The following is a 25,428-nucleotide window of genomic DNA, read 5'->3' as shown; positions in this document are numbered from 1 at the left end:
ATTGGCTGACACATTTTCTTCATGGGGCCATAGTAATTGGAAGCATATTCTGTTTACCAAACTCTATCAATATATTCCATCTGCAAACATCAATTCCATGGTAGCGCATAACTGTCATGCATTATATTTGATTAAATTGAATGCACTGCGACAAACTAAAACGTGCATTTAAATACTTATTTTTAATATTCTCAAAACAAACAACAAGCCCACTAGCCCTAATTACTGATTTTAATTGTGTCCAAGTAGCCCTAAACTACTGTATAATGTTGTATACAGTGGAGCCTTAGTAATTACTGAGCATTTGCAAACAAGCACTATTAGCATCCATTTATGCAGCTACATAAGCATCCATTTGCACATATCAACACGCAGTCAAATGTGAGCACATACCCAAGCAAAACAGTGACAGAGCTCCATAAATGGAAACAGTGAACAGTTATGAAACCAGACATGGAAAGTGGGAATTCTCACTCCGTGTCTGTTTCCAGTGTTCCATTTCTCTTCCCTTCTCTCCTCTTCATCTGTTCCACATTATGTTTCCTAATATCGCTGACAAAATCCGCTGTTGGACGCGCATGTTGAACTGATTGAGCTGAATGGGTCTTAGAAAAAGTGATACTATGCCACATTGTGATTTCCACTACTGATGAAAGAAGTTGTGTTCTCATACATACCAGAAGGATGTTTGGACCCTCCTTATGTGTGCGTGTGCATGTTTATGTAACAGCTTAGGGATTGTTATCGCAATTCCACTTTTGTCAGCAGAACAATGACGCTCTTCAACCTTATCAAAGTGCTGTAATTGCACTCAGACCGCCTGCCGATCATATGAACACACACACATGACCAGTCAGACAAATAAACCACCATACCACCAGTGAGTGTGACAACTGATACAATGTTGACATCTTTCAGATCCACTTATGCAAACGCACACACTGCCTGATGCACACAAATACAGTATCCACATATTGTGCACACAGTATCATGTGCTTTATTGATCCCTCTGACACACAGTCATGGTCCACTGGGAGGCTCTTTAGATAACCGTGATTGGGATCTGTCAGAGATCCCAAAGAGGCTACTAATGCAATCAGACTGGAATTAAACCGACTCACTTGTTGGCAATCACATTTAACACAATCCACTTAAAGACTCCAATCAAGCCATATGAATATACGATACATCATTTAAAAGCATTTCCTACCAATGTAAAAACATAATACAATCTAGTACAATGGTGAATTTATAATGTTATGATGTGTTCGAATATCTTCATACAGTGTAGTCTGACAGTGGTCCTCCAGAACTGCAAAATATCCAGGTGAACCTCCGTATTCTATTGCACCTAAACTTGTACAGAGTTGTGCTAAAATCACACAAATCAGGTCTGCACACTGTCATGCATCGGCGTCGGGAAGCTGTACTCTCAACTCTGTCCAATAAAAAAATAAAATAAAAGAGCAGAATGTAGACTGCAAAGTCAGTTGCATTAATGCAACACATTAAACACACATAGGTAAACTTATTTTTTACAAGAGAATGTTGTAAAGCACAATTTCTTCAGCAACCGTCATTCTCTTCACTTTCATAAACACTTTGCATACATCATGAATCACCATGAAATGTATAGGAAGTTTTATTTCAGTGTAATTGTATTTCTTTAATTACTTATATGACAATTAAGATTTTTTAAATGGTATTTTAAATGGCCTACCTAGTTAAAAATAAATGTTTTTAGGTAGACCAGCATCTCAGAATGTGTGTTTGACCTTGGAGTTTCCCTTGACTCAGATACCTTGTTTATACACTTCGACCTTTAAACTGACCTTCATCTGTTCAATGCATATGATAGACTGTGTGCCACTGGTGGATAATTGTGTCTCTCGCAATCCCAGGCAACTGAAAAATGACGCATGACGACAGTGGTTAATAGCTTAGCATAACAAAGCAGGAAAAGAGTACCTCAGATTTTCTGACAGTCATTGAAAGGGCGGTGAGAAACCAAGACATGCTTCAGTTTTTTTTTTTTTTTTTACATACAGTAATTCCACTTGCAGTATAGTAAAATTAAGTCTTTCAGTTTTATGTATAGCATAATATGCCTCAAAGTCTGTATACATCATATAGTAAATGCTTTATATATTTTTTTCCTTTTTTTTTTTAAAGCAAATCCACGACCACAATTTCTAAACAATCACGTTTTAGTCACTATTTTAAAAGCTAATTCAATATGCATGAAGCTGCATCTGAAAACTGAGGAAAGGAACAATGACAATCAGATGTGAAGTATGCCGCCTCCCACCCCCCCCCCCCCCCACCCCCTCTATCACAGACAAATGACACAAAAATAAATAAATAAATAAATAACTCACTGTCACAGTATAAATGACCCACTGACCCTGTTCACTGCATGCTGCCTGCATGCAGTACTGCAACTTCAGCCACAGTCCAAAGCTTTCACGTACCCTTTTGAAAATGTATTTGTGTGTCATGCATACAGATGGGGGAATAAATAATTTCCTGGTTGTCAGCCCGAGACAGGGAGGCAGGAAAACACAAAGTTGGAAGCGATCCAGACTGTGTTTTTGCCTGCCTACTATGTCCAGCTAGCATTGAGCTTCCACTGGAGCGGAACAGTTCCCCCAAATCACCCCGATGTGTCACTTCTATCAGGGTCAACCATTTGCTCCCATTTACCGATACAGTAGCCTTACATATAAACACACACAGCATCCACTCCACTGATATATTTTACACAGTACAAAGTAATATACAATCTCTGCTTCCTTTTATTGGGATCATTGCTATCAGATTCTTCTACACCAAACTCGTCCAAGCATACCTTTAGCTAGATAGATAGATAGATAGAATTCTTTTCAAAACTTTGCTTGGTCCATGTGGGGAACAGTTCCCCACCATGATCCCACATATAACAAAGAATATATATACACATATAGCTCTATAATGTGGCATATAAGATTGAAAGGGAGCTAAGGGGTGTAGCCCAATCCCTTGACTGATTAATTAATGAAGATGTGTCTCGGTCCTTTTTGTCCATATATATCATACATAATGCATGGATTTATCTTATTGGCTTATTCTTGGGCACATTCCATTTAAAACAGACTTTTGTCTTTGGGGAGTTGTAACATTTCTACATTAGTATTGTTATGTAAAATCAAATTAATATATATATTCCACTGGCAACACTTCTGCAGTGGTAGCACTGGATCATCACTTGTGCCAATGAAGTGTGAGACCGTGTGGCCTGACGCAGCTGCTGGAGCAATGTCTAACACCTTGACTATAAGATTACTACTCTGGAGAAGCACTGTACTATTCTACCAGGGCCGTAAATTGCATGGGATCTTCACCAGACATGTAAATGTCTATAATTAGGATAATCGTGTCTTTTCTCATGCTGATATTAAGTGCCTTATCTAAGGAAGCCCTGTTTCAGTAGAGACATTTCCCCCCAAAATTTAGACTGTACAGTTAACTAGTTTTATAATCTTTATGTGTGTTACCAACTATTAACATGTGCTTGCCCCGTGCTTGTTTTTCCCAGAGTCTCCCGTTGCACTTTAAATGACATAAACAAAGTAGATAGACAGGGCTCATTGTCTCCTCAGCCAGTGTGTGTCTGTGTGTGTGTGTGTGTGTGTGTGAGAGAGAGAGAGAGAGAGAGAGAGAGAGAGAGAGAGAGTCCTCCCAGCCTCCTCGAGCCAGTAACCATGACAACAAGATGGCTGGGAGACTTGGTTGAAGCTCAATTGAGGCCGGTGTCTTTTTTTTTTTTTTCCTCCAAAATAGACCCTGGTAACGTTTCTAAAAGCAACGTGTCTTCGGGTTAACCGATCAAGACGGGAAAAGAAGGAAAAATACCAACACACCTGTCATAAAAATCCCACGACCTGCTCGTTGCGTTAGCTGAGCAGATCCTGCAGGTCTAGACCAAATATTATGATCCCAGATTAGCGAGAAAAACAGTACGTCCAACGTCAAAGCAACCCATATCATGATACAAAAATAAAAACATGTTTTCGTTCCAGTAGATATGCCTTGCTGCCGTTATAATATAATAAGCGTATGTCATCCAAGATGAATATTTCTTCACTCACCGGTAAAACGAGAGTGTGGCTTTGGTCCTCTTCCCCCGTCAGTCTCCGTACATCCACACCGGGGAATAGCGCGAGCATACGCGTTGTTTTCTTCCTCCAAAATGACTCTCTCTCTCTTTCTCTCTCTCTCCCTCCCTCTCTCTTTCTCTCTCTCTCTCTCTCTCTCTCTCTCTCTCTCTCTCTCTCTCTCTCTCTCTCTCGAATGGACGGAAGGACGGCCCGTGTACGCCTCCACGCGATGCCGCACAGAGTGTGTGAGGCTCGGCCGAGATGCTCCAGAGCACCGTCACTCTGCCTGGGCTGGAGCACCGCGTGTGAAGGCGTCTCGGTGCTCCCCGCCCCCCGCTGATATGTGACGGTGCAGCCTGCAGCCTCGATGAACACTAAAGTTGGAACCGACATAAGCTGAAACGCATTACGATGCTCTAAATGTATTTGATGTGCAGGACTGTAAGTGGATGCAAGACTGAAAGGATTGTCCCCCTCTGCAACTCGCACTGGCCTATTTATTTCACAGAGTATTGACATCATATGAGCATGAGTCTTGATTGGAAGGGGAAAAGTTGGAATAGTGACCCGAAAAGAAAAAAACAACAACCACAGTATGCAGATGATTTACAGCCAGTTAAATAGTTCTGTCCAAGGTCTAAAGTGCCACTGCTGTCAAAGGCGTAAGCATTTATCATGCAAGGTTGGTTTAGAAAGGAAATCGACATCTACCAGGGAAAGCAAGATGAAATAGCCTGATTTTATACATTCTCGGCCAACTGCAGGACAAATAAATCAAGCAATTTAAAACTGATGTATGTCAAGAATGAGAGGTGTTAAACTGATGCTTGATTAAAGGCAAATTCTGTGACAAATGAACATTTTGCCAATAACAAGAATACCAGTCCCAAAACATCTTGGGTATCATACTTTTCATTTTTGGGGCTGACTTGAAAGAAACCTGGGGGGTGGGGTGGCAGAGTAGGGACCAAGTGAAGTGTGGGCCCCCCCTACATCCGCCACTGAAAACTGCTCATCTTAAGCAGTGTTCCCCAACCTTTATTGAGCCTGGTCATATATTTTACATTTGAAAAAAATCTCATAATCAAACCAAAATGTCACAAAAAGTATATATACGAACCCTAATTGCCTTTTAGTGAAAGAGCATTTCATTGTTCTGCCTGTCACTATACGTCGCGGGCATAGATACGTAGATCAGGAAAAACACAGTATTTGTAATAAATCAATCATTTTCAACCGATTACGCAAAATTGAACAATTTTCCTTGGCACATCTGACGATATCTCAAAGCACACTAATGTCCCACATGCGGCACACCAGCCGGGAGTCATTGCTCAAAAGTATGGTGTCAATCCGTTTTGGGAATTGGTTTTTGTTCGTAGCATTTAAGCAGACCTCCATCTGGAAAATGAACCAAATTCTTCAGCTGGGACTGGTGGTCTTATAAGGTCGGATGAGCTGTGGAATCAACTCAAATGTATCATTCTTTCAACATATTTCACTTGCTCTTTTCTGACTGCTGAGTAGGCTACCATCAATTTAATTAAAGCCCACCCAAATGAAAAAGAGTCACTAAACCACAGAAATGCAGACAATCAAACATGCAGCTTGGAGAACAAAGACAAATAGCACTTGGTGTCAGTTGACACCCTTTGAGAATTGAATACTGATTTATGAGAATTTGAGGGATTGTCTTTGTGGACATTACGTCTCTGAGAAAGTGTTCCTCGCAAAATGAGGAATTGATTTTCCCCCACGTAGACGGTGGCCGATGTGTCAGAGAAAACAAGATTGTGCTGTTTACAGATAATAGGTGTCTGCCCCGAACTGTGATGATGTGGCCGCATTGTGTCTGTCAAATAGAAGAATGTTATTTACCTGTGCATTCTCTATTAGCTGACCGCACTGTCCTCAACAAGGCTCATCCCTCATTTACCCGAAACCCGTGCAGTTGAATGAGCTAATTAAATATAAAGGAATTAATTAACTATAAAGTATTTTATTTAAAGGCGACATTATCCATATTTGTTTTACAGTTTAAAACAGGTCCCAGATGTCTTAATAACAGGTCTCTGGCATGCTTTAGTCAAAATATCCCAAGAATCAAGAATAATGTCTCACTTTACACAATTTATTTCGAGTTTTGTTGAAACCAGTGTGTTTTTAGGGGCTGGCCCTGTGTCATGCAAGGGAGCCAGTCCTCCATTTACTGCTGGGCCAATGATGAGTCTGCATTTTGTTACCGTGATGACGGTGGGGGGGGGGGGGGGGGGGGTAAGGTTGACCTTCCCACCAGCTGCCTCGATGAATTAAAAGGCCTTTATTGTCCTTTTTCCATACACTCGGCTCTGACTCCCTAAGTGAAAGCTGTGCCCACCCACCAAGATGCTTGAGACACGGCTCTCGAAAAACTAAAAAAACATTTAATTTCCATTTTATTTTATCATTGCAACTATTACTGTACTTTGTGTTAAGAAATACTAATGTTGAGTTCTTTAATAACTAAGACATTAAAATTATAAAGAAACAATGATGTGATTATTTTTGATGGATGGAACCCTAATCTGGAACAGTTTATCACGGCCTTGCTGGGAGGAAAAAAATAGTCCGCCAGTGCGTACTGCGTAGGGTTATGTAACATTACTTATTACATCATGTTGGCTTGCAACAATCCCGTACAATTTTCAAAGGGAATCTGTGAGTATTTTTGATAATTATTAATTAACTGTCTGAAAACTCAACCACCTCTAGTTAGGGTTAGCTGAGACTCATGTGGTTGAATCGGAAGATACTGTGGCTCGTCGTTTGTTCCTGGTAAACGGCAGCACCCGGTTTCCCACGGAGAAGGAAAATGGACAATTAAAAGCTAACATACTTAGCACATTCAAATCTGCATTGCAATCTGTGCCGACTGTTGTCACAGCCTGCAACCTTGTCCTAATTTTAGGAGCTTCCACGGCAATGTGTGAAAACTCTTTTTCATTGACGCAGTATGCTGTCCAAATGGGAGGCCTATGTGATTCAGCTTGCTTTTGGAAAGGACTTCGCTCAAAATATTCAGTGTGATAGCAAGGATGCATTAATGAGGAGGTTCAGTGCAGAGAGACCCCGTCTCCCGCTATACTGACACACTACTCATAGTAGGTCCCAAGTGCGTATGTGTGTGCTCTCTGTGTGCACGTGCGTTGGCAATGCATGTCCCTCTTTTGAGCCTTTAAACTGTACCCGCCGTGGTGCTTTTTCAGTTTGGGAGATGCTGCTCCTGTTACATATCAGAAGTTGAACACTTGAGTGTTTTATGGCTATTGATATCTTAAATTATGAGGATTGTGGTTGTAGCTGGTCATATTTGGTTTTGGTTAGGTTTAAGATGATGATCAGTTGCATCAGTACTTCACGAATAGATTAGGCTATAAGATTATCAAAAATATGTAGGCTACTGTCTGCAGGATAATAATAATTGTGCCCCCCCCCCATGAATTTGATGTGCTCCCCTTAAGACTGAGCTCTGGTGACGGGTCTGCAGTGAGGCCTCGTGGGATTTACCAGCATCTTGAGGGACTTTACACATGCTGATTGTTTGACCTTGTGCAACTTTAAAGTTAATTTCTTGTGGATAACGGTTGAATTCCATTCGAACATTTAAATTTGCAGGTACCCTTGCCACCTCAAGGTCATAAAAAAGACAATCATCAGCGGTGCACAAATCCGATACACTGACCTTGTGCCAACATTTTGTCATGTTTCCTTCTGGGATATTGAAATCAGCCCCTAGTCTCAGGCTTTATCGTGAAGTCTGTATGGATTGAGAAGCTCAGTCAATTGAGGGATCTCTTGTGATCAATAGCACATGAGAAGGGGATAGAAGAAAGCAGAGGCATTAGGAAGAAGAGCGTAAATAAAGTCATGAGGTGGTTGTGGGCAGAACAAAAGAGGCATGTGTGTGTGTTTGAAGACAAGGGGAGGAGAAGGTTAGACAGGCAGGACCCAGTGTGGGCAGGTTGGGGGTGGGCGGAGAGGATGTTCTTGTGCAAAAAAAAGATGGAAAGAGATGATAGGAGGGGGGATACAGATGACAAAGAGAGGCTGCACAGCTGAACAGAGAATTAGAGATTCAAGAAATAGTTTCGGTGGAACCTACTGCAGACGCGATGTCAATCTTAATTATTAATTCATTAACCTGCTGGTCTGCCCTCCCCCTCCCGTAGACATACACACATATACACAGATGCACTCACTGCCCCCCTCGTCTATGTCCCTAGAGAGGCCGAGGGATGGATGGAGAAATAAAGAGGTGTGTCTGCTGCTAAGTGACATCTGCTGGACCATGACGGCGGAAACATTTTGGGAACACTGGAAATCCCTGATGTGACAACGGGATGGAGGGAGGAAGGGGGAAGTTATTGCTGGAGGATGAAAAAAGATAACAGCTTGCTTGGTTGGGGTTAGGTGGTCCCCTGTGATGGTGCATACAGAAGTGTGTTGTTGTGTCAGAGAAACGACATGAACGAGTGTTGTGGGTAAGGTTTGCAGGGGCGTGTGTATCATATCGAATGAAAGACGCAGGCTGCGGGAATGACAAATCAATAGGCTAATGTTGATGAGCTCAAGCAAAAACATTATCAAAGTACACTCAATCGCCACAACATTAGGTAAATTTTTGCAATCTAATGAAATCCAACACAAAGGTTGTATCAAAAACTGTTTCTAATATATTGTTTTGGTTTGTGTTAATAGGAGGCACCTCCATCATACACCACAAAATGGTGTAACCGCCACATTAAAAATGAATACCTCTGACAGTCTCAATCAAAGCTTATACACTTCTTTAATTGTAGGTACAGCGGTGCCTAATGAAGTGTCCTGTGTGTGTGTGTGTGTACGGTGCATGTGGAAATGACATGTACATAAGTATTCACAGCCTTTGCCATGAAGCTCAAAATTGAGCTCAGGGGCATCCCATTTCTACCGATTATCCTTGAGACGTTTGTACAGCTTAATTGGAGGCAAATTCGTATAAAGACACCCATCTGTCTATACAAGGACCCACTGTTGACTATGCAGATCAAAACACAAATCAAGCATTATGTCAACAGAATTGTCTGTAGACCTCCGATACAGTATTGGTGAAAGGCATAGATCCAGGAAAAGGTACAGAAACAACAGGAATATTCCTCAGGCTGGCCGCCTGTCTAAACTGTGCTATGGGGTAGAAGTCAGGGAAATGACCAAGAAGCCTCTTTGTGAGGAGGAGAACTTTAAAGAAGGACAACCTCAGACTTGGGAGATGGTTCATTTTTCAGCAGGACAAGGACCCTAAGCACGTAGCCAAGATATCAATGAAGTGAGAGCAGACTGAAATCTGATTGAATATCTCGTGAGAGATATGAAATTGCTCCCCACTGATACTGCCCATCCAAGCAGATGGAGTTTGAGAGGTGATGCAAAGAAGAAATGAGCAAACTGCTTAAAGATACTGTAGGTGTGCTAAGTTTGTAGCATCATATTCAAAAAAAGAGCTGCTGTCAAAGGTCAATCAACAAAATATAGTTTTTTTAATTTAATACATTTCCCAAAAAATTATAAATACTTTGTACATGTTGTCATTATGGGTGTTGTAGAATTGCAGTCAGGTAGGACACATAGACAAATATTAACACATATCCGCACTGAGCTGCTTCATATGGATTTAAATATAAACAACACAAACTGTATATACAGTGGACACTGGCATACTCGCGGTTCGGCACCTGCAGATTTTTTCCCATTTTTTTTTCTTATTTGTGAGGGAGGGGGGAACCAACCCCATAAACACTTAGATTTTTGTTTTAGGTTTATACTTATTTTTGTTTTTTCAATGCAATTATAATGGCCAAGAATTATCCGCAGATTTTCGCTATTCACAGTCCGGACTGGTCCCTATCCCTATGTCCACTCTACTCAAAAAGATGCGCACACACACACACACAAACACACACACACACACACACACACACACACACATGCACACACAGAATCCTGCAGACGAGCATCATTCCAAAGAGCTTAACGCTTATAAACTGTCTGCCGCAACGGGTCAAACAACAGGGAGATGCTTGAGTCAGACTGGGGAGTGACATGGCAGATACAAACATGAATGTGTAAATGTGTATAAACACACATTTACGGTAAATTCTAATCTTAGATTCTGATCAATGGACTTTGAAATCTAAAGGTGTGTCAGGGAGTGCATGAGTGTCTGCCTACGTGCATGCGTATGTGTACATTTGAATTCAACACTTAAAGAGTTGTGGTCGTGCAATGTTTAAACAGAATGTACGGTGGCCCTGAAGTGCAAAACACAACAGCAAATAACTAAACACAACGGCAACTACCCCGCAGGAAGCGTCGGTAATCAGACGGGTTACATACGTCCCGAGTCAAAATATTATTTGATTGTAGCAGCTAAGTTTGAATCACCGGTAACACTAGTTTCAAAAACCCACCAGACGCGGAATAACTTCCTGGTCAAGCGTCCAATCAAGTCCCCCCTCTCGTCCAATCAGCGATGAGTCTTATCCCCGCCCTGTACCTACCTCTTCCGGTAGCTTAATATAGTTGTGTTTTTTTATTTGCTGTTCATTCATCTTCGGTACCACTCATCCTCACCAGGGTCGCGGGCATGCTGGAGCCTATCCCAGCTGATTCTGGGCAAGAGGCGGCGTACACCCTGAACTGGTCGCCCACCAATCGCAGGTCATTTGCCGTTGTGATTAGTTATTTGCTGTGTTTTGCACTCAGGTCCACCGTAAGAAGGGCTAGAAAGATGTATTTTTTTATATATAACAAACAACAGACAACCATTCACCACATACACCATATAATATTGTGTGTGTGTGTGTGTGCGTGTGTGTAGGTGTGCACGCGTGTTTGTGTCATATGTGTCATTATGCCTACAGGCATTAAAAGGGATGCCACATTGCCCCAGATAGCTTAATCGGTTCTTTGAGAGGTTACCATCACTTTCACCTGTGACCACTTGTTCACCGCGTGGAGCCGAAGAGGGACCCTTCAGCACCTGAAAAATGTCCACATTTGTTTACAGAGTGCATATGTGCTTGTGTGTGTACGCCTTTGAGAGACCACCAGACAGACAAACATGGGAAAGCCTGCCAACATCATGACAGAGTGTGCCATGTGTGTTTGAGACACATTCTGCATACATGGTGGTTAGCATGCCAACTTGCCGGGCAGCCAGGTCAACAGACTGACACGTCGCCATAGCAACAGCACCACACTCAGTCATCCTACATGCCAAGTTGTAAATATGGATTTAAAAAGTCTATTAACTTTCAAGTGGACAAAATAGTAATAGCTGACACATAGATAGAGTCGGGCTCCTTCAGCGTTCCACTTCCATGAGCTGACATGAGATGTTCAAAATATGATTTTATGCCTTTTTTATGTGAATTGCATCCAATTTCCAGAAAACCCAGACTCCTGACAGTGCAACATTGAATAGAGCTTAACGTGTGCTGCAGGAAATAGAATGCATACCTCCCTGCTGGTTTTCTTTCCAAAGAATAAGCCAACACACATTCACTACTGTTTTGACTGCACTCTGTGCTTTCGGAGGGAGCCTCAGCTGGTGTTCAGATGTAGCACTTTTTACAATTGTTTTTCCAGTGTTGATCCAGCTGAATGAAAGGCAACCATTTTTAGCCTTCAGCTTTGGATAAGCCCCACAGCCTGGCATGAAAGAACCTGACAAAACCATGAATAGATGGCAACTTTACAAACAATTCTCTCTTGTGAATAAAGCAACAACAAAAAATTGACCAGGAACTGGAGTTATGCATCCTGCTTTAGTTGAACTAATTGTTAGGCTGCACTCCATCAAATAACCATTATTGTAAACATAACAGAACATTACTTTCACTTATTGTTTAGAGAGGTCTATAAATAAAGTTGCTTAATAATGGTTTGTTTGTTCTACCACAAAACCCTGTAAAAGAAAAGCTAATAAAAATTCAACATTACGGACTAATAGAGGTTGGTGCGCTGGGCTGCGTACAGCAGCATAGCTTAGTCTGGTATTTAGAAGTATCGTAACACTTTGGGGTCTGTTGAACCACAACATCATGCAGTGGTGTCCATCTTTTTCCACTGAGGGCCACATACAGAAAAAAATGGATGCGGGGAGGGTGGGGGAGGGTTCTTCACATTAAGTTTGACAAACTTGAATTTGATCAGTGCAAATGCAGGCAGAGAGACATTCAAGCTCCTCGGACATGTTTGATGGATGACAGATTTATTTTAACTGCGGGCATACAACCCTCTTAATCATTGTAGAAATCCATTCATTGAACCCATAATTATCATTATCATATATTTATTCTTAGTTTCGCAGGCTATTTATCATCTGCTATAACCTTTTACTGTCCCCTCGACATGTTTTTATTGTCTTTCAACATGACGAATATGGCCTGCGGGCCAGACTTCGGACAGGCCTCAATGCAAATCTCTGCCAATTCAAAGCTGGGTTACATGTTATTGAATAAGACTCTGAATGCTTCCAATAACGTAATGTTCTACTTGAACTTATTACAATTCTCATCATTACTGCAATTAAAGTTTCTAATCTTTTCGATTTGTGTCTTTTTGATTTGTTAGTGTGGAAATCCAAGGAGAGGAAAGGAAGGGAAAAAGCTGGAATCGTATTTATGTTCCCAACAGTCTTCGTTCTTTCTTTCCACTCTATTATGCACATTTTGGTTCAGGACTGTGGAAAATGTTACTGAGTATTCTTCATGACGGCCTGTGAAATAGGAGAGCAGGCAAGGATAAAGTTATTAAAGAGCACATGAGAGGCCCCGTTCACCAAGCCTCCATTTTGCCTGCCAACCCACAATTCCATTTTGTACCGTGTAAAAATATGATAAACTAAATCACACCTACAAAGGTGTAGTGTGTTGCATGTGACAGGGAAATCTAGTCGTATACCTGGTTAATTTTACAGGAATAATTGCTGAATGTTTGAATAAGATATTTTTTTTATTTCCCTTGCAGTATGGAATTTCAAATGTGGTTACTTCATGAGATCCAGCACCTTCCATTGTACTGTAGATATACAATTTTAATTATCTATGTATAACAGTAACTCCAAACAAAATATATACTTCAGCAGCTCACGCCTCACTTACTAACCTGGTAACCCAACACATAATACAGTACCCTATTATAAATATTCACTGCCCGATGGCTAATCATTTCCATTTAATCTATGGCACAATTTAATCAATGTAAGGTCCATTTAGAGTTGTGACCTGTGGAGTTCTTATCTTTTTTTTTTTTTTTTTATTTAATGATAATTGTGCTTAAAAACTGTATTCCACACGTGCTCATAAAATTCCTAAACCTTTTTGTTACGTAATTGCTTTGGAGAACTGGGGATAATTCTTGTTATTATTATTATTACTGTTAGTAGTAGTAGCAGTCGTAGTACAGTATGGAAACCTACTAGTTTGCTGAATTGTCTACGTACAGTAGCACTCTTTGACCTCACTCGTGAGACAATTCAGTCCACTAGTAAATTCGCTAGCGCATACTACTGTACATCACATCACTAGTAAGACAGTAGTTCTATTAGTGAGCCCTAGTCGATCTACTAGTGCATTGAATTGTCTTACTCATAAGTATACTAATATGTAGACAATACAGTTACAAGGCAATAGCAGCACAGTGGAATACTGTAATACTGGTTAGTACACCTCAGGCCTTCTGTGTGCAGTTTGGATTTTCTGCTTGTGCTTGTGTGGGTTTCCTCCCAGTATTCTGGCTTCCTCCCACATTTCCCAAAAAATGCGTGCTAGGTAACATAAGGACTAAATTGTCCATAGGGGTGAATGTGAGTGTGATAGCTTGTTTGTCTCTATGTGCCCTAACAACGTCCCTAGGTGCATTATTAGCGTTACTTCGCCCCTATTGTCCAGCAGAGGTCGCTGTATGTACAAAGATCCCATGAAAACGTGCTCTTCACTCGAATCCAGAATGAAATGCAAATGCAATTGGATGACCAGGATATATGGCGTTTCTAGTGGAATGATATTTCCTCATAATTCAATGGATAAAAAAAGGAGTGCTCCTAATCTTCACCTTTCATGTCTGCTGATATTTCTGAAGTACTGAAATACTTCCTGGTTTAGACATTCACTTTAACTTTATGTCAAATGAAATTATGTTTATATGTCTTCTTGAGATAATTAACTTCAAATAATCTAAGGGAAAGTGAGATTTAACACAAAGGCGTTTTTTTTTAAATTGTCATTATTTGGTTTACTGGAATTTGTTCACTGTTCCTTACAAGTGGATAGTCCCGTCTATGCCTGTGGTGTATTCCCGTGTCTCAATCTTGACCTTTCCTCTCTCTCACCAGTGACAAACTAAGAGAAAAACAAACAGATTTCTGGTATCAGTGTAATTTTACTTTTGACAGAAACCCATCCGTATTGACCGCTGATCCATGCGGTTTCATCTGACGTAATGTTGTGTGGAGAACTGGGAATTACAAGAACTGACGAGGTTCTTATCAATTGTTTTTGATGAATTGCGGAACGGAAAATGAATGAATGAATGAATGTTTACATGCAGGCTTTGAGTAGGTCACACCCAATAGCGGCCTAATGGGTCACATAATTAGGAGGAAATGTCAACACCATGACAATAAAATATCAGCCACATCACTGGGTGCTCGTGTAGCGGATGAAAATGAGAAGAAGTAAATCTATCAAGTTGAATAAACATATATTTGCCTTTGAAAAGACAAAAACTCTCACTTTTGATTGACCATGCTAGAAATACACTACCTATTTGAGAATTAAGTAACTAACTATCTTACCCTAAGTAGTTAAATTAGGTAACCCAAAATATTGCAAAGTGCTCTCAGTGTGATGGAGTTCAGTTGTTGATGTTTGTGAACAAAAGCTAAAGTCAGTGACTAGCGCTGACCTAATTTAAGCGATGACAAAAACTTGTGTTGTGTTGTTGTGTTATGCCTGGGATTTTTTTTCCTTCAAAAAAAGATGTCTAAACTAATCCAGTGGGAAGACCGGGGACAAAGATAAAATGTAGTGGATGTCGAAAATAGTTGTACAGAGACAATCGCAAAATTGCCTGGGGGCGTAGTAGCAATTGTAAAGGGACAGACTAGGAACCAAATGTCCATCATCGGATTTGTAGAAGGCATTTTCTCACAGGTGCTTACAGTATAAAACGTTTGTTTGAGCTGTCTTTGAGTATCTTAGCAAAACATAATGGCTAGCCTGCTGGCAGAAAAGAGCGCGCTATCCATTTCGGCGTCAAAAGATGACATCATTGCCGTTAATTCGAGAAACAGAAAAGTCAGTTAAATAGCAATGATCATGTTATCTACTGTATGTGTGAGTCACATCTATTTTTTTAATTAACTTACCTGTCGAAATGGAAATTTTGGCCGCCGTTGGGTCCCAATTCCAAGCGGAGAATCACAAAACTGCCCGGCGCTTAGCTTATGTAACTGTCTTTTCGACTGACACTTCACACATTCAAACAATGGCGGTAGATAAAGGCTAAAATCCTCATTCAAGCCAGTTCCATGTTTTCTCAATTGTTCTGCCTTGGTCAAATAACATACAGTAGAACAGTTTGGTTACTAGTTGTGCCATTGGAGATTGCGCAAACATTCGCCATCAGACGTTTTTGTAACGTCATGGTGAAATGTCGTATTAGCACAATAATAGCGCACAACATTGTTAAAAGGGACTTTTTTTAGTTGGGTCTCTGGTGTTCCTGCGCACCCATCAAGCTGGAAATTAAATAATGGTTAAATTAACCAGTGGTGGTTTCATACAAGCGCCATTCATTTGCCGTGCAGCCACCCCTGGCTCTGCCCCTATTTGCCACGGTAACAAAATCTATGCTAACCATTGGCCCAGCAGTATGTAGAGCAGGACGAGGGTGGTTCACTTGCATTCGGGAGGGACTCCCTTTCAAACGGTCTGATTTCAGCATGACAGGAAAAAGGGTATGTAAAATATAAGGATTGTTGAATTGGACCTGTGTGCCTATAATGAAGTGTCTTGTGAGTGTAAATAACCACAATTAGTTAAGAGCGCGTGACCAACAATCGCCCCAGTCAACTGGACTCTTGTATTATGGCATTATGAGGTGGGAAGGAGAGAGAAACACAATGAGTGGTGGCTTAATAAACGTGCCAGCAACGTGTCGTCAGCTTAGCTTAAGTATGCGCATTCCTTCCTGCACATGTGGTGTTTTGATTACTGCTTTCACACAAAGCTAGCGGGACTTCCTGCAGGAAGAAAACAACGGAAGGAGACTGAAGATCAACATATTTTATCTGGTAAACAGATAAAATGATAAGAAAACTTAAGGCCCCACCAGTTCCTGTTTGTGGCGTCCATATTATACAACTGCATATAAAAGAGCTTGTTAACATAATTCTGTGTGCAGCCAGCAGATGAATATTTAAGAGTCCTTTGTAATGAGGATGAGCCGTTTTTATGTTGGTGTCTCACATCTTTTGTTTATTTGTTTTGTTTTACTGTGATTCATGCATTGTAGGTGATAAGGAAAAGGGAGGGAAAAGATTATGATGTTCTAATATCAGTCCGTCCCACTCGTTTTGAGTACAAATGCAGCAGAGTAGAGCTGGGACCGCATTCCACCCCTCTGACGACTGACCTCACACACAAGCACACGCACACGAACACACACACTGTTCCAGGCGCCCACGTCACACGCTCATCATACCATTTTCTGGAGGAAGTTCAGATCAGTAGAAGGGGATGCTGGCGGCTGGCAGCCACTGAGTAAGTCCACTCTCATTCTCTCTCACTCGTTCGCTCTTTGTCGTCGTTGCCCGTCTCAATTCATTCATCTCCCACACTCTGCTGTGTCACTGTGAAAACAGCCGCTGCGTTCTCACATTGCGGCACTTTTCAAACTCTTCTCTCAGTATGCGTCGCACACACCTTGCTCCCCTTTCAACCCCTCTCTCACTTTCTTTTCTCAGCATGTGAGCGGAGGCACAAGTAAAGTTTGAGCTTATTTGCATACTGGAGCACAGCCAGAGGGGTCATCTTTGTCTCTGCATGGGAACAACAGAGTTGGGCCTGTGAATGTTGATTCTCTATTTAAGAAGGTCTCCTTGCAACTATGTTGACTGCGCATGGTTAAATATAGTAGCTAGGATGCATAGGTAGAAGATTTCTACCTGCCTTGCAGACATGAAGAACATTTAGATAGAAAAACATCAGACGGACTCCCTCAACAAATCTTTGGACAACTAACTTTAAAAAAATATATATATTAATTGGCTCTCAAGCTAGCATGAGATGTTGACTTGTGCTTTATAAATAAATTTAATTTACTGATTGATTGACGTTTGTTAAGTAATAATAATAATGATCATCATAATAATCATAATAATGCTTTTGGCTATTTTTTACCACTTGTATCGTTCAGGATCACGGGTGAGCTGGAGCCGATGCCAGCTGACTCACAAGGTGTAAAACGCCTCAGAATAATCCTCATAATCATAAGAACTCTATTTGGACCATAAAGGAGAACACATAGTGTAAATGAAACTATATTTCATTTACTTTATTTAATAGATTACGGTTCAAAACTGGAAGTTACAGAGAATTAGCCTTATTATATATTCTAAAGGTACGCAATCATTGTAATCATGAATCCAATTTAATGATAAAAAGTTGACAGCCGCCCGTTGCTTTCTAAACAATTTGTATTATTTGTATTGTATTTGGGGTTGGCATGGATTTTTAAATATTTATTATTATTATTATTATTATTGTTGTTGTTGTTATCACTATTATAATTATTATTATTACTACTAGTAGTTGTAGTAGTAGTAATAGTAGTAGTGGTGGTTTTAATAATAATATTATTGTACTCTGGCTGTAATTGTACAAAATGTTACATTATGCCTCTGAGAATAAAATCCGCCATCACTATTATCTGTGTGTGTGGTAATTCGGATTATTTTTATACTGTAGTAGTAAGTGAATATCCAATTTGGCATCAGCTATTTGCCTGGGCATAATGTAATTATCATCCTGCTCCATGAGGCCCTGCTCAGACATTGAAGTGCACGCCGGCTGAAAGGTTTAGCTTAATGCCTCAATCCAAATCTGGCTCGCACGTGGCCACACCTGAAGCTCTAACATTGGGTCTGATGTTTCACCTGTTTCGACACTATTTACCTCACTCGTCCAGCCATTGGCTGAGCCTTGTCAGAGAGCTCAAATGCCATTGGCTACCTCTCAGCCACTCTTTTTGAATCTTTGTTTACACACACTTTGAAGGAGGAAGAAGAAGGTTGCTTTTTGCGAATGTGCTTTTTAACCGACTTTCCCAGTAATAACTAACTAGGCAGTTAATGGCTACCTGTGTCATGTGTGATGGTAAGCTACTAAAAGAGAGTGTTTGTATTTATGAGTGTATATGTGAGTCAGAACTCATATTGATGATAAAACATTTGTAGATTTATTTGCCTTGCAGTATTTTAAATTCCCATTACCTTGTCGATGTACGCACAGTAAACAAAGCACGCACGTTTGAGGCCTATTATGTGAATGAAGCAATCATCTTTTTCTCTCTCTTGTCCTCTCTTTTTTTTCCAATTCACAGCACCAACTTTCAGTACACAGTTGAACTCGACACACTGCACCTTCATCTTAGGAGAAAGCAAAAAGCCCTGAGAAGCATATAAAGGCACACCAGAACTTGACCTGACTCTTGACTCAGCCATCATAAACCACTGCTGAAAAATAAGCTTGGGACAGAATCTGTGGGCCTGAAGCATCAGGATGCTAGCTAAAATCCTGGAGGAGATGTGGGTGGAGCCAGAGGTACTGGAGGCCTTGAGCGAAGAGCAGAAGAGGATCCTCTTCCTCAAGATGAGAGAGGAGCAAGTCCGCCGCTGGAGGGAGAGGGAGGAGCATGAAGGAGAAGACAGCAGCAGCGGCAGCAGGCCAAAGAAAGGTAATATTGCTTAAAAGCACAGTTTGACAGATACTGCACCTTTCAAAATAACAATGCCTGTTTACAGTTTAGGAATGATAGTCTCCACTATGCCCCAGATTAGCAGTATGACTCGACACACAAATAAGCAGCTTGTCTCGCTTTGTTCAAAAGTAACAGAAGCCGCCAAGTTGTTTGAAGTGTCACCTTTGTCCAGCTTCTTTTGCTTTTGTGTTATTTTGGCAACCACAAGCCTTAACAATGCTCTTTATGTCCACTCATGCATGTGTTGACCCACATCGTACCTACAGTTCTTGCATTGCAATATAAACGGAAATGCTGAACGTTATGACTCTGTGGCTGTAAATACACAAACCAGCCTACCAGTCATTATATTGTATTTCATCATTGCTAGTTATTTCATACATTTTGCACTGGCCGCTTAGCCACACACTTTCAATAAAAACTGACCACACATAAACAATGACAAACATACACGCAGGTGTCAAGTAACACCAGCTCAGGTGACCAATCTGATTAAGGTGTTTAGATTGCACACAAGACACAAACAAAAAAATGCACCACATTTTCTCAGCCCTCCTGGGTTCACACACTTTCTCTTATACATCTTCCATTAGGTCTACTCCAGAGGAGAGCCACACCTGCCTCCACTGCTCTAGCTATGCAATGCGTGTGCGTGTGTGTCTGTGTGTGTGTGTGTGTGTGTGTACGTGTACGTGTGACTGACAGCCTCTATCAACATGAGTCGAATCGGTTTACTGGCTTGCCGCTGAGTAAGATTGACTGAGCCCCGATGGTTTCAACCACATATAAAATTACAGTCTTTGTTTACCCAATCCAATCTCTGCCATGTCACCCGAAACGCAACCAAGTCTGTCTGTGTTACACAACACGCACCTTTTCTTGTTTGTGCTGTGGATGACAAAGACCTAAATACATAATTAAAACTTTACCAGGGAATTCAGATTCCCTTTAATAATACATCTACTTTGGTTTTATAGATAGAAAACATTCTATCATAAAAACAGAAGTAACAGTAGAAAAAATACATAACGATATGTTAGATGTCCAGTCCAAGGTTGTACCCCGTCTTTAGCAGCAAAGTCTGTTGGGATTGGCTGAAGTTACCTGTGACCCAAATGTGGACGAACTGCACAGAAAGCTGATGACTGGACAATTTCCTGTAACATTTTTTAGATGCTCAAAGGCAATTTTCAAGAGGCAAAACAGAAGAAAATGAACTGGGTAGACAAAGACATTATATGTTATCAAAAATAAGTAACTTTGGGAGATTTTAGATAAACATACTGTACTACTGTATATATTTAAGGCTAAATCTATTATCGCATAAACAATTAAGTAAGTGTAAACCTGAAGTTGTGCTTCACACACTATGGACTGTTTTTCATGACTCAGAGTGAGACATGGCTCTCTCATGCACGTGCGGGACAGCAAATAAAAGGCGTCTTTGATTAATATGCTGGAAAACAAGGTGCAGGGCTACCATTGTTTTTCCTCCCAGTTATACTGAAAGTAACAATTTCATTCATCAAACCTGCTTTAAAAAACAAAAAATAAATAAAAACTGGTATTGAGTATTCTAACACTGTAACAGGTGCAATACTTTGAAAGAACTAATGCAGTGGAAAATATTTGTCCTACTGGCTGCCACTGCCTGTACTGTGATGTCACATTATCAAGCAACAGCTAAAAATAGCTAGTTTTGCACTTTCCCTGTTGTTTTAAGACTGTATTTAATTTTGCGTGTGTGTTGAATGGAATTGTGGGATTTGTGAAATTTTAAATATTGAAAAGGTTATGATTCAGGTTGATTTGTATTTTTAAAAGGGTGTCGTCTGGCTGGAAATGGCACAAGAAAGTGACAAACGACTTAGCTGAGACAGTAAATATATTGTGTTAGAGATAGTAATTTATAATAATAGTCTGTATTTATTAACATTTTAAACATTTTGAAAAGCAATCATATTCCTGACAATTTTGAAGGAACAGAGCCTTTAGCACCATTCTAAAAGATGATGGTAATTTATAAAATAATCTGGAGCAGTCTAATCAATGGTAAATTCAGAACATTGGAAATGCCTCGACAATAATATCTGTCTGAGAAAAAAAGAAAATATCAAATTGTAAAAAGTTTTTTTTAAGTTCAGTTGATAATTCACAACACAGTGTCTCAGTTATTTCCAGTTAAAATTTGCAGTCTGAAGATAAAAAATAAACTCACATAAATTTAAAATTAGGCCAGGGTATGAATAATTTTGTTATTAAATGCAGGTGTGTTTTATTCGAACAGCAAGGCTGCATCCATAAGGTTGTTGCAGAGGACTGTAAACAAAGAACGTGAGCGTTAAATCCGCAAATAAAAGACCACAGGGGCAGAAATAATCAGCAAGGACGAAGGGCCTGCTAGAGTATTAAACTTGTCGGACAGCCCCATCTTGTGGACACTAGCCTTCATAACAAGTCATGAGGCGACATGCCCGAGTTATATTTTCCCTCTTCTGTTGTTAATGTTTGCAGCCACCAGCAAGCATGTAAGTTGGCTCCTCGGTCGTGATGGAGATGTGTGCGTCCTTGTGATTGGAGAAGTGGATGAGTTCAGGTCCTCCAAACTTCTCCAGAATCTTCTCAATAACAGGTGAGCACAAAAAAAAAAAAAAATGTCACGTGACCGATGATCTATAAATCAATAAAATTATATTTTTTGTATGTATGAATGAAAGTCGATTTTTGGAAACACATTGGACTGACAAAAACTGTAAATGAAAATTTTTCTGACGATGTAGGGTGTATTCTTTATCTTTCAAGACCACTCAGTTACCTATGTTTAATTAAACATTGAGTAAACAAAACAAAAAAGTGAGCACACCCCTCAAATTTTTGTACATATCGTAATATATATTTTCATTGGGGCAACAGTGAAGAAATGACACTTAGCTACAATGTAAAGTATTCCGTGTACAGCTTGTATAAGTGTATATTTACTGTCACCACGAAATAACTCAACACAGACATTAATGTCTAAACAGCTGACAACAAAAGTAAGGACACCCCAAATTGAAAATGTCTGCACTGGGCCCAAAATGTCTTTTTTTGTGTGTGTGTGGCCACCACCATTATCTACCATGAAGTTCACCAGAGCTTCACAGGTTGCCACTAGAATCCTCTTCCAATCACCCATGATGACATCACAGAGCAACTCACTTTTGAATTTTGTGACATACTGTATAAAGTATATCAGACAGACACAGCTTGTGCTTGCTTCTTCCTCGTTCAACACGTGCGCATGTGCCCTAATGACGTCACATAGTTTTTGGTAAAATGAGAACAGTAAACTAAAGTTTGGAGGAAGCTTGCCCCCACTCATCCATTATTGGATTATTCAAGTTATTTGCTAAATGAATAATTGGATAAGTGAGTCAAAGGCTAGTCTGACTGTCTGCTAACTCCGATTGTCATGCAGGCTCCATCGTGATAATATGAATGGCATCCAGACAGCAGACATGCAGGCAGGAAAAAATCCCCAGCAGCTTGGATTTAAAGAGGAAACGCAGCTAGCTGTCCCTGATGGCACCACTGTGAGTTAATGTGTTTGGGTCTGCTGTTAAAGTTAGGATAATGTGATAACTGCTCACTGATTGTAACATCAAGCTCTCCTTGTACACAGAATGACGCTGGCTCACCGCACATCCAATCATCTGAGGACGAGATGGACTCCTACAGCGCAGATGACGACCCGAAGGACCCCGGCGAGGGTAGTGACAGCGAATCAGGCAGCAGCTCGGACAACCTCAGCGACTGGGCTCCTCTCTACAGGCCACATCTTAGTAGCCATGGCAACAAACCAGCACTGAAAGCCCAGCTGTTTGACGCAGAGCGGGTCAGCCCACGGGCCAGAGGTGAGAAAACGAGAGACGATTGATGGTGAAAACACATTGCCAATGTTCAATTCGGTCATAGCCACAAAATACCAATTGCTTCAAAATAAAAGTGGACATATCTAACCAAATTGTGTCTTTAGCTTAGTATACTGACTATGCATATATTTAAAATCTAATCAAATGCATATTCTATAATTTCTCGTGTATAATAAGATCTTGAGTATACTACGCACCCCCAAAATCAACCCCAAAAATCAGGAAAACCCTTCGAACCTATGTACAACGTACAGCGCGGACCATCGATTTGTTGCAATCCATGCTCAACCATTAACCATTATCTTTATTTTATTAGGTTTTTCAAATAAATATTCTGTTCTGTGTTCATGCTGACCAAATTCAGATTTTTAAAAAAAAATTTGTGTTGCCTCCTCACCATTTCTACTCGTGTTCCTATATTAGCAACAAACAAAGATGGTTATAGACTCAAATCAATGCTCACTGATACGGTTAGAATAATATTTCAATCGTATTGTTGAAAATAGAATAGTTTTCGTTTTCAGCCATTATTGCAGTTGTTTTGACAATGTCGTCTGTATGTAATATGTAAAAAAACACACAAAATCCTTTCCACTTTTACTTGTCATTGTCATGGAAACGCATCAAAACCTTTCCTGCTCAGCGGGAACGACGGTCCATAATACTGATGTTGGTATTTACACTGATTCGATTTATTTCTTAGAAGAAAAGCAACAATGAAAAATAAATGTTTTATTCTTAAATTTAATGTAGACAGAGGTTTGTTTTGGGTAATGTTCCACTGAGTCTTTCAAACAATACTAGTTGTTTGATGACAAAATATATAATTGTGCCATCATCATACATAAATTCAACACATTTCTAAAGATAGATTATAGCATTATTAATCCATGATGGACGAAATCAATTGGGTCTTAGAATAGATCCTTGTAGTATTCTGTATACCGCAATTTGATTTCAGCCTTTGAAGCACCAAAACAAATAATGTTTTAGGCCTCAAAATTGTTCACTTCTATCTTGTTTTTTATTCCCATGCCTCATGAGGATTATTTCAAGTTTAAAACTCTAGCCAACAAGCGTACCTTTTGGAACTAACTTATCTATCCTTTCCTTTTCAGATGTCCTAAGTGTTCAAGAATATGGAGGCAGAGTGGCCCAGCTCAGGAGAGCTTTTGGATCTGATTCTTCTCACAGCTTCAGCAAGCCTCCTTTACCTGCCAAACCTGCTCATCTACTGACCAGAGGCATGCCACTGATCCATTAGCACTCTGCTAGGCCTGCTTTGAAGCAAAGCTGTAACCACGAAGAGAGTGATGGCCTGAATAGTGTCACAAGTACTGTGTAGGGAGTAACTATACATCCTCAAGATATGTGTGGTCCAGGCTCAGGCCGTACGACAACAGAACAGGACCCTGACTTGAACCGCAAAGGTGAACTGAGCATGAAGAAATATGCAAAGAGACAGGTCAATCACCATCTAGGACAACATGCAAATCAAAACTGATAATCAATGACTGTTTTTCTTAATGAGATTACGCTATAATGTATGTGTGTGTACGGTGTGGTCCTAAGTACAGTATTGTACTGAGCAATCACAATGTTTGTTGTTTTGTCTTTTCATTTTGAAAAACAAAACAAAACAGCAATAGTCGGACAGACACAGCTACCAGGATATTACAAGAAAATATAAAACAAATTTCCACAAAAATTTGTAGTCTGCTGGCACAAGAACCCCAAAGTTGAACTCATTATATTATTATATTATAAATGCATGAATGGATCCATCCACACCTCACAATCCTTATGGTGCTGCCCATTTGTTCACCATTATTCATGTACACGAAGTATCGTAGGAATCTAGTCATTATAGTAATGCTAAAAAAACTAATCTAACCCAATGGTACACAGACGGGGCTTTAACATTGCTTATCCTTTATGGCTGAATTTTAAATATATTTTTTTTCAGTTCAAGTCGTGTCATGAGTGAACACTATGAATGTCCGACATTCTCATGAAGAATACCAATGATTCAGTGTTCAGACATTTTTAACAGGTTATGGACCTGTTTTCAAGCTACATTGTGCACCTCGCTCCACCTTCTCCTCATGCTGTCCCTCCCCAAATTATTACAACCCTTTTTCAGTGAATGTAACTTGTATGTGAGCATTTGGATGAAACTGTGACATGGAGCTGACCAACTGTAAAGTGCTTGAACAAAGGATTTCACAACGTGACAATCTTTAAATCCACTGATATCCCAGGAAATCTGATTTTTCGTGCACAGAGGAGATAAGACGGATTAAATCAATGTGTCTGTA

The 25,428-nt window shown here is 40.2% G+C and overlaps 2 protein-coding genes across 4 annotated transcripts in view; one reads left to right on the top strand and one right to left on the bottom strand.

The window, feature by feature from the left end:
* Window positions 1–4,594, bottom strand: part of psd2 (pleckstrin and Sec7 domain containing 2) — a 39,443-nt gene extending 34,849 nt beyond the window's left edge. For both annotated transcript variants that reach the window (XM_061787263.1, XM_061787264.1), the window contains exon 1: window positions 4,128–4,594. In XM_061787263.1, the coding sequence (XP_061643247.1) occupies window positions 4,128–4,529 (402 nt within the window). In that variant the 5' untranslated portion in view covers window positions 4,530–4,594. The remainder of the gene's footprint in view (window positions 1–4,127) is intronic.
* Window positions 4,595–16,822: 12,228 nt separating this feature from the next.
* Window positions 16,823–25,428, top strand: zgc:92242 (uncharacterized protein LOC436899 homolog). Of its 2 annotated transcripts, none has more exons than XM_061788306.1 (6): window positions 16,823–16,981; window positions 18,822–19,175; window positions 21,714–21,831; window positions 22,657–22,771; window positions 22,861–23,092; window positions 24,229–25,428. In XM_061788306.1, exons 2-6 carry the CDS (start codon window positions 19,001–19,003, stop codon window positions 24,372–24,374), a joined length of 786 nt encoding a protein of 261 aa, XP_061644290.1. In that variant the 5' UTR covers window positions 16,823–16,981; window positions 18,822–19,000; the 3' UTR covers window positions 24,375–25,428. The 2 variants fall into 2 exon arrangements, with proteins under 2 accessions (XP_061644290.1, XP_061644291.1); XM_061788307.1 differs by lacking the exon at window positions 16,823–16,981 and adding an exon at window positions 18,460–18,595.

The sequence above is a fragment of the Phyllopteryx taeniolatus genome, chromosome 10, assembly GCF_024500385.1.
Source record: "Phyllopteryx taeniolatus isolate TA_2022b chromosome 10, UOR_Ptae_1.2, whole genome shotgun sequence".
NCBI classification, from domain to species: Eukaryota; Metazoa; Chordata; class Actinopteri; order Syngnathiformes; family Syngnathidae; genus Phyllopteryx; species Phyllopteryx taeniolatus.
The sequence above is the reverse complement of the archived record's forward strand: the minus strand, read 5'-3'. Positions and strand labels throughout refer to the sequence as shown.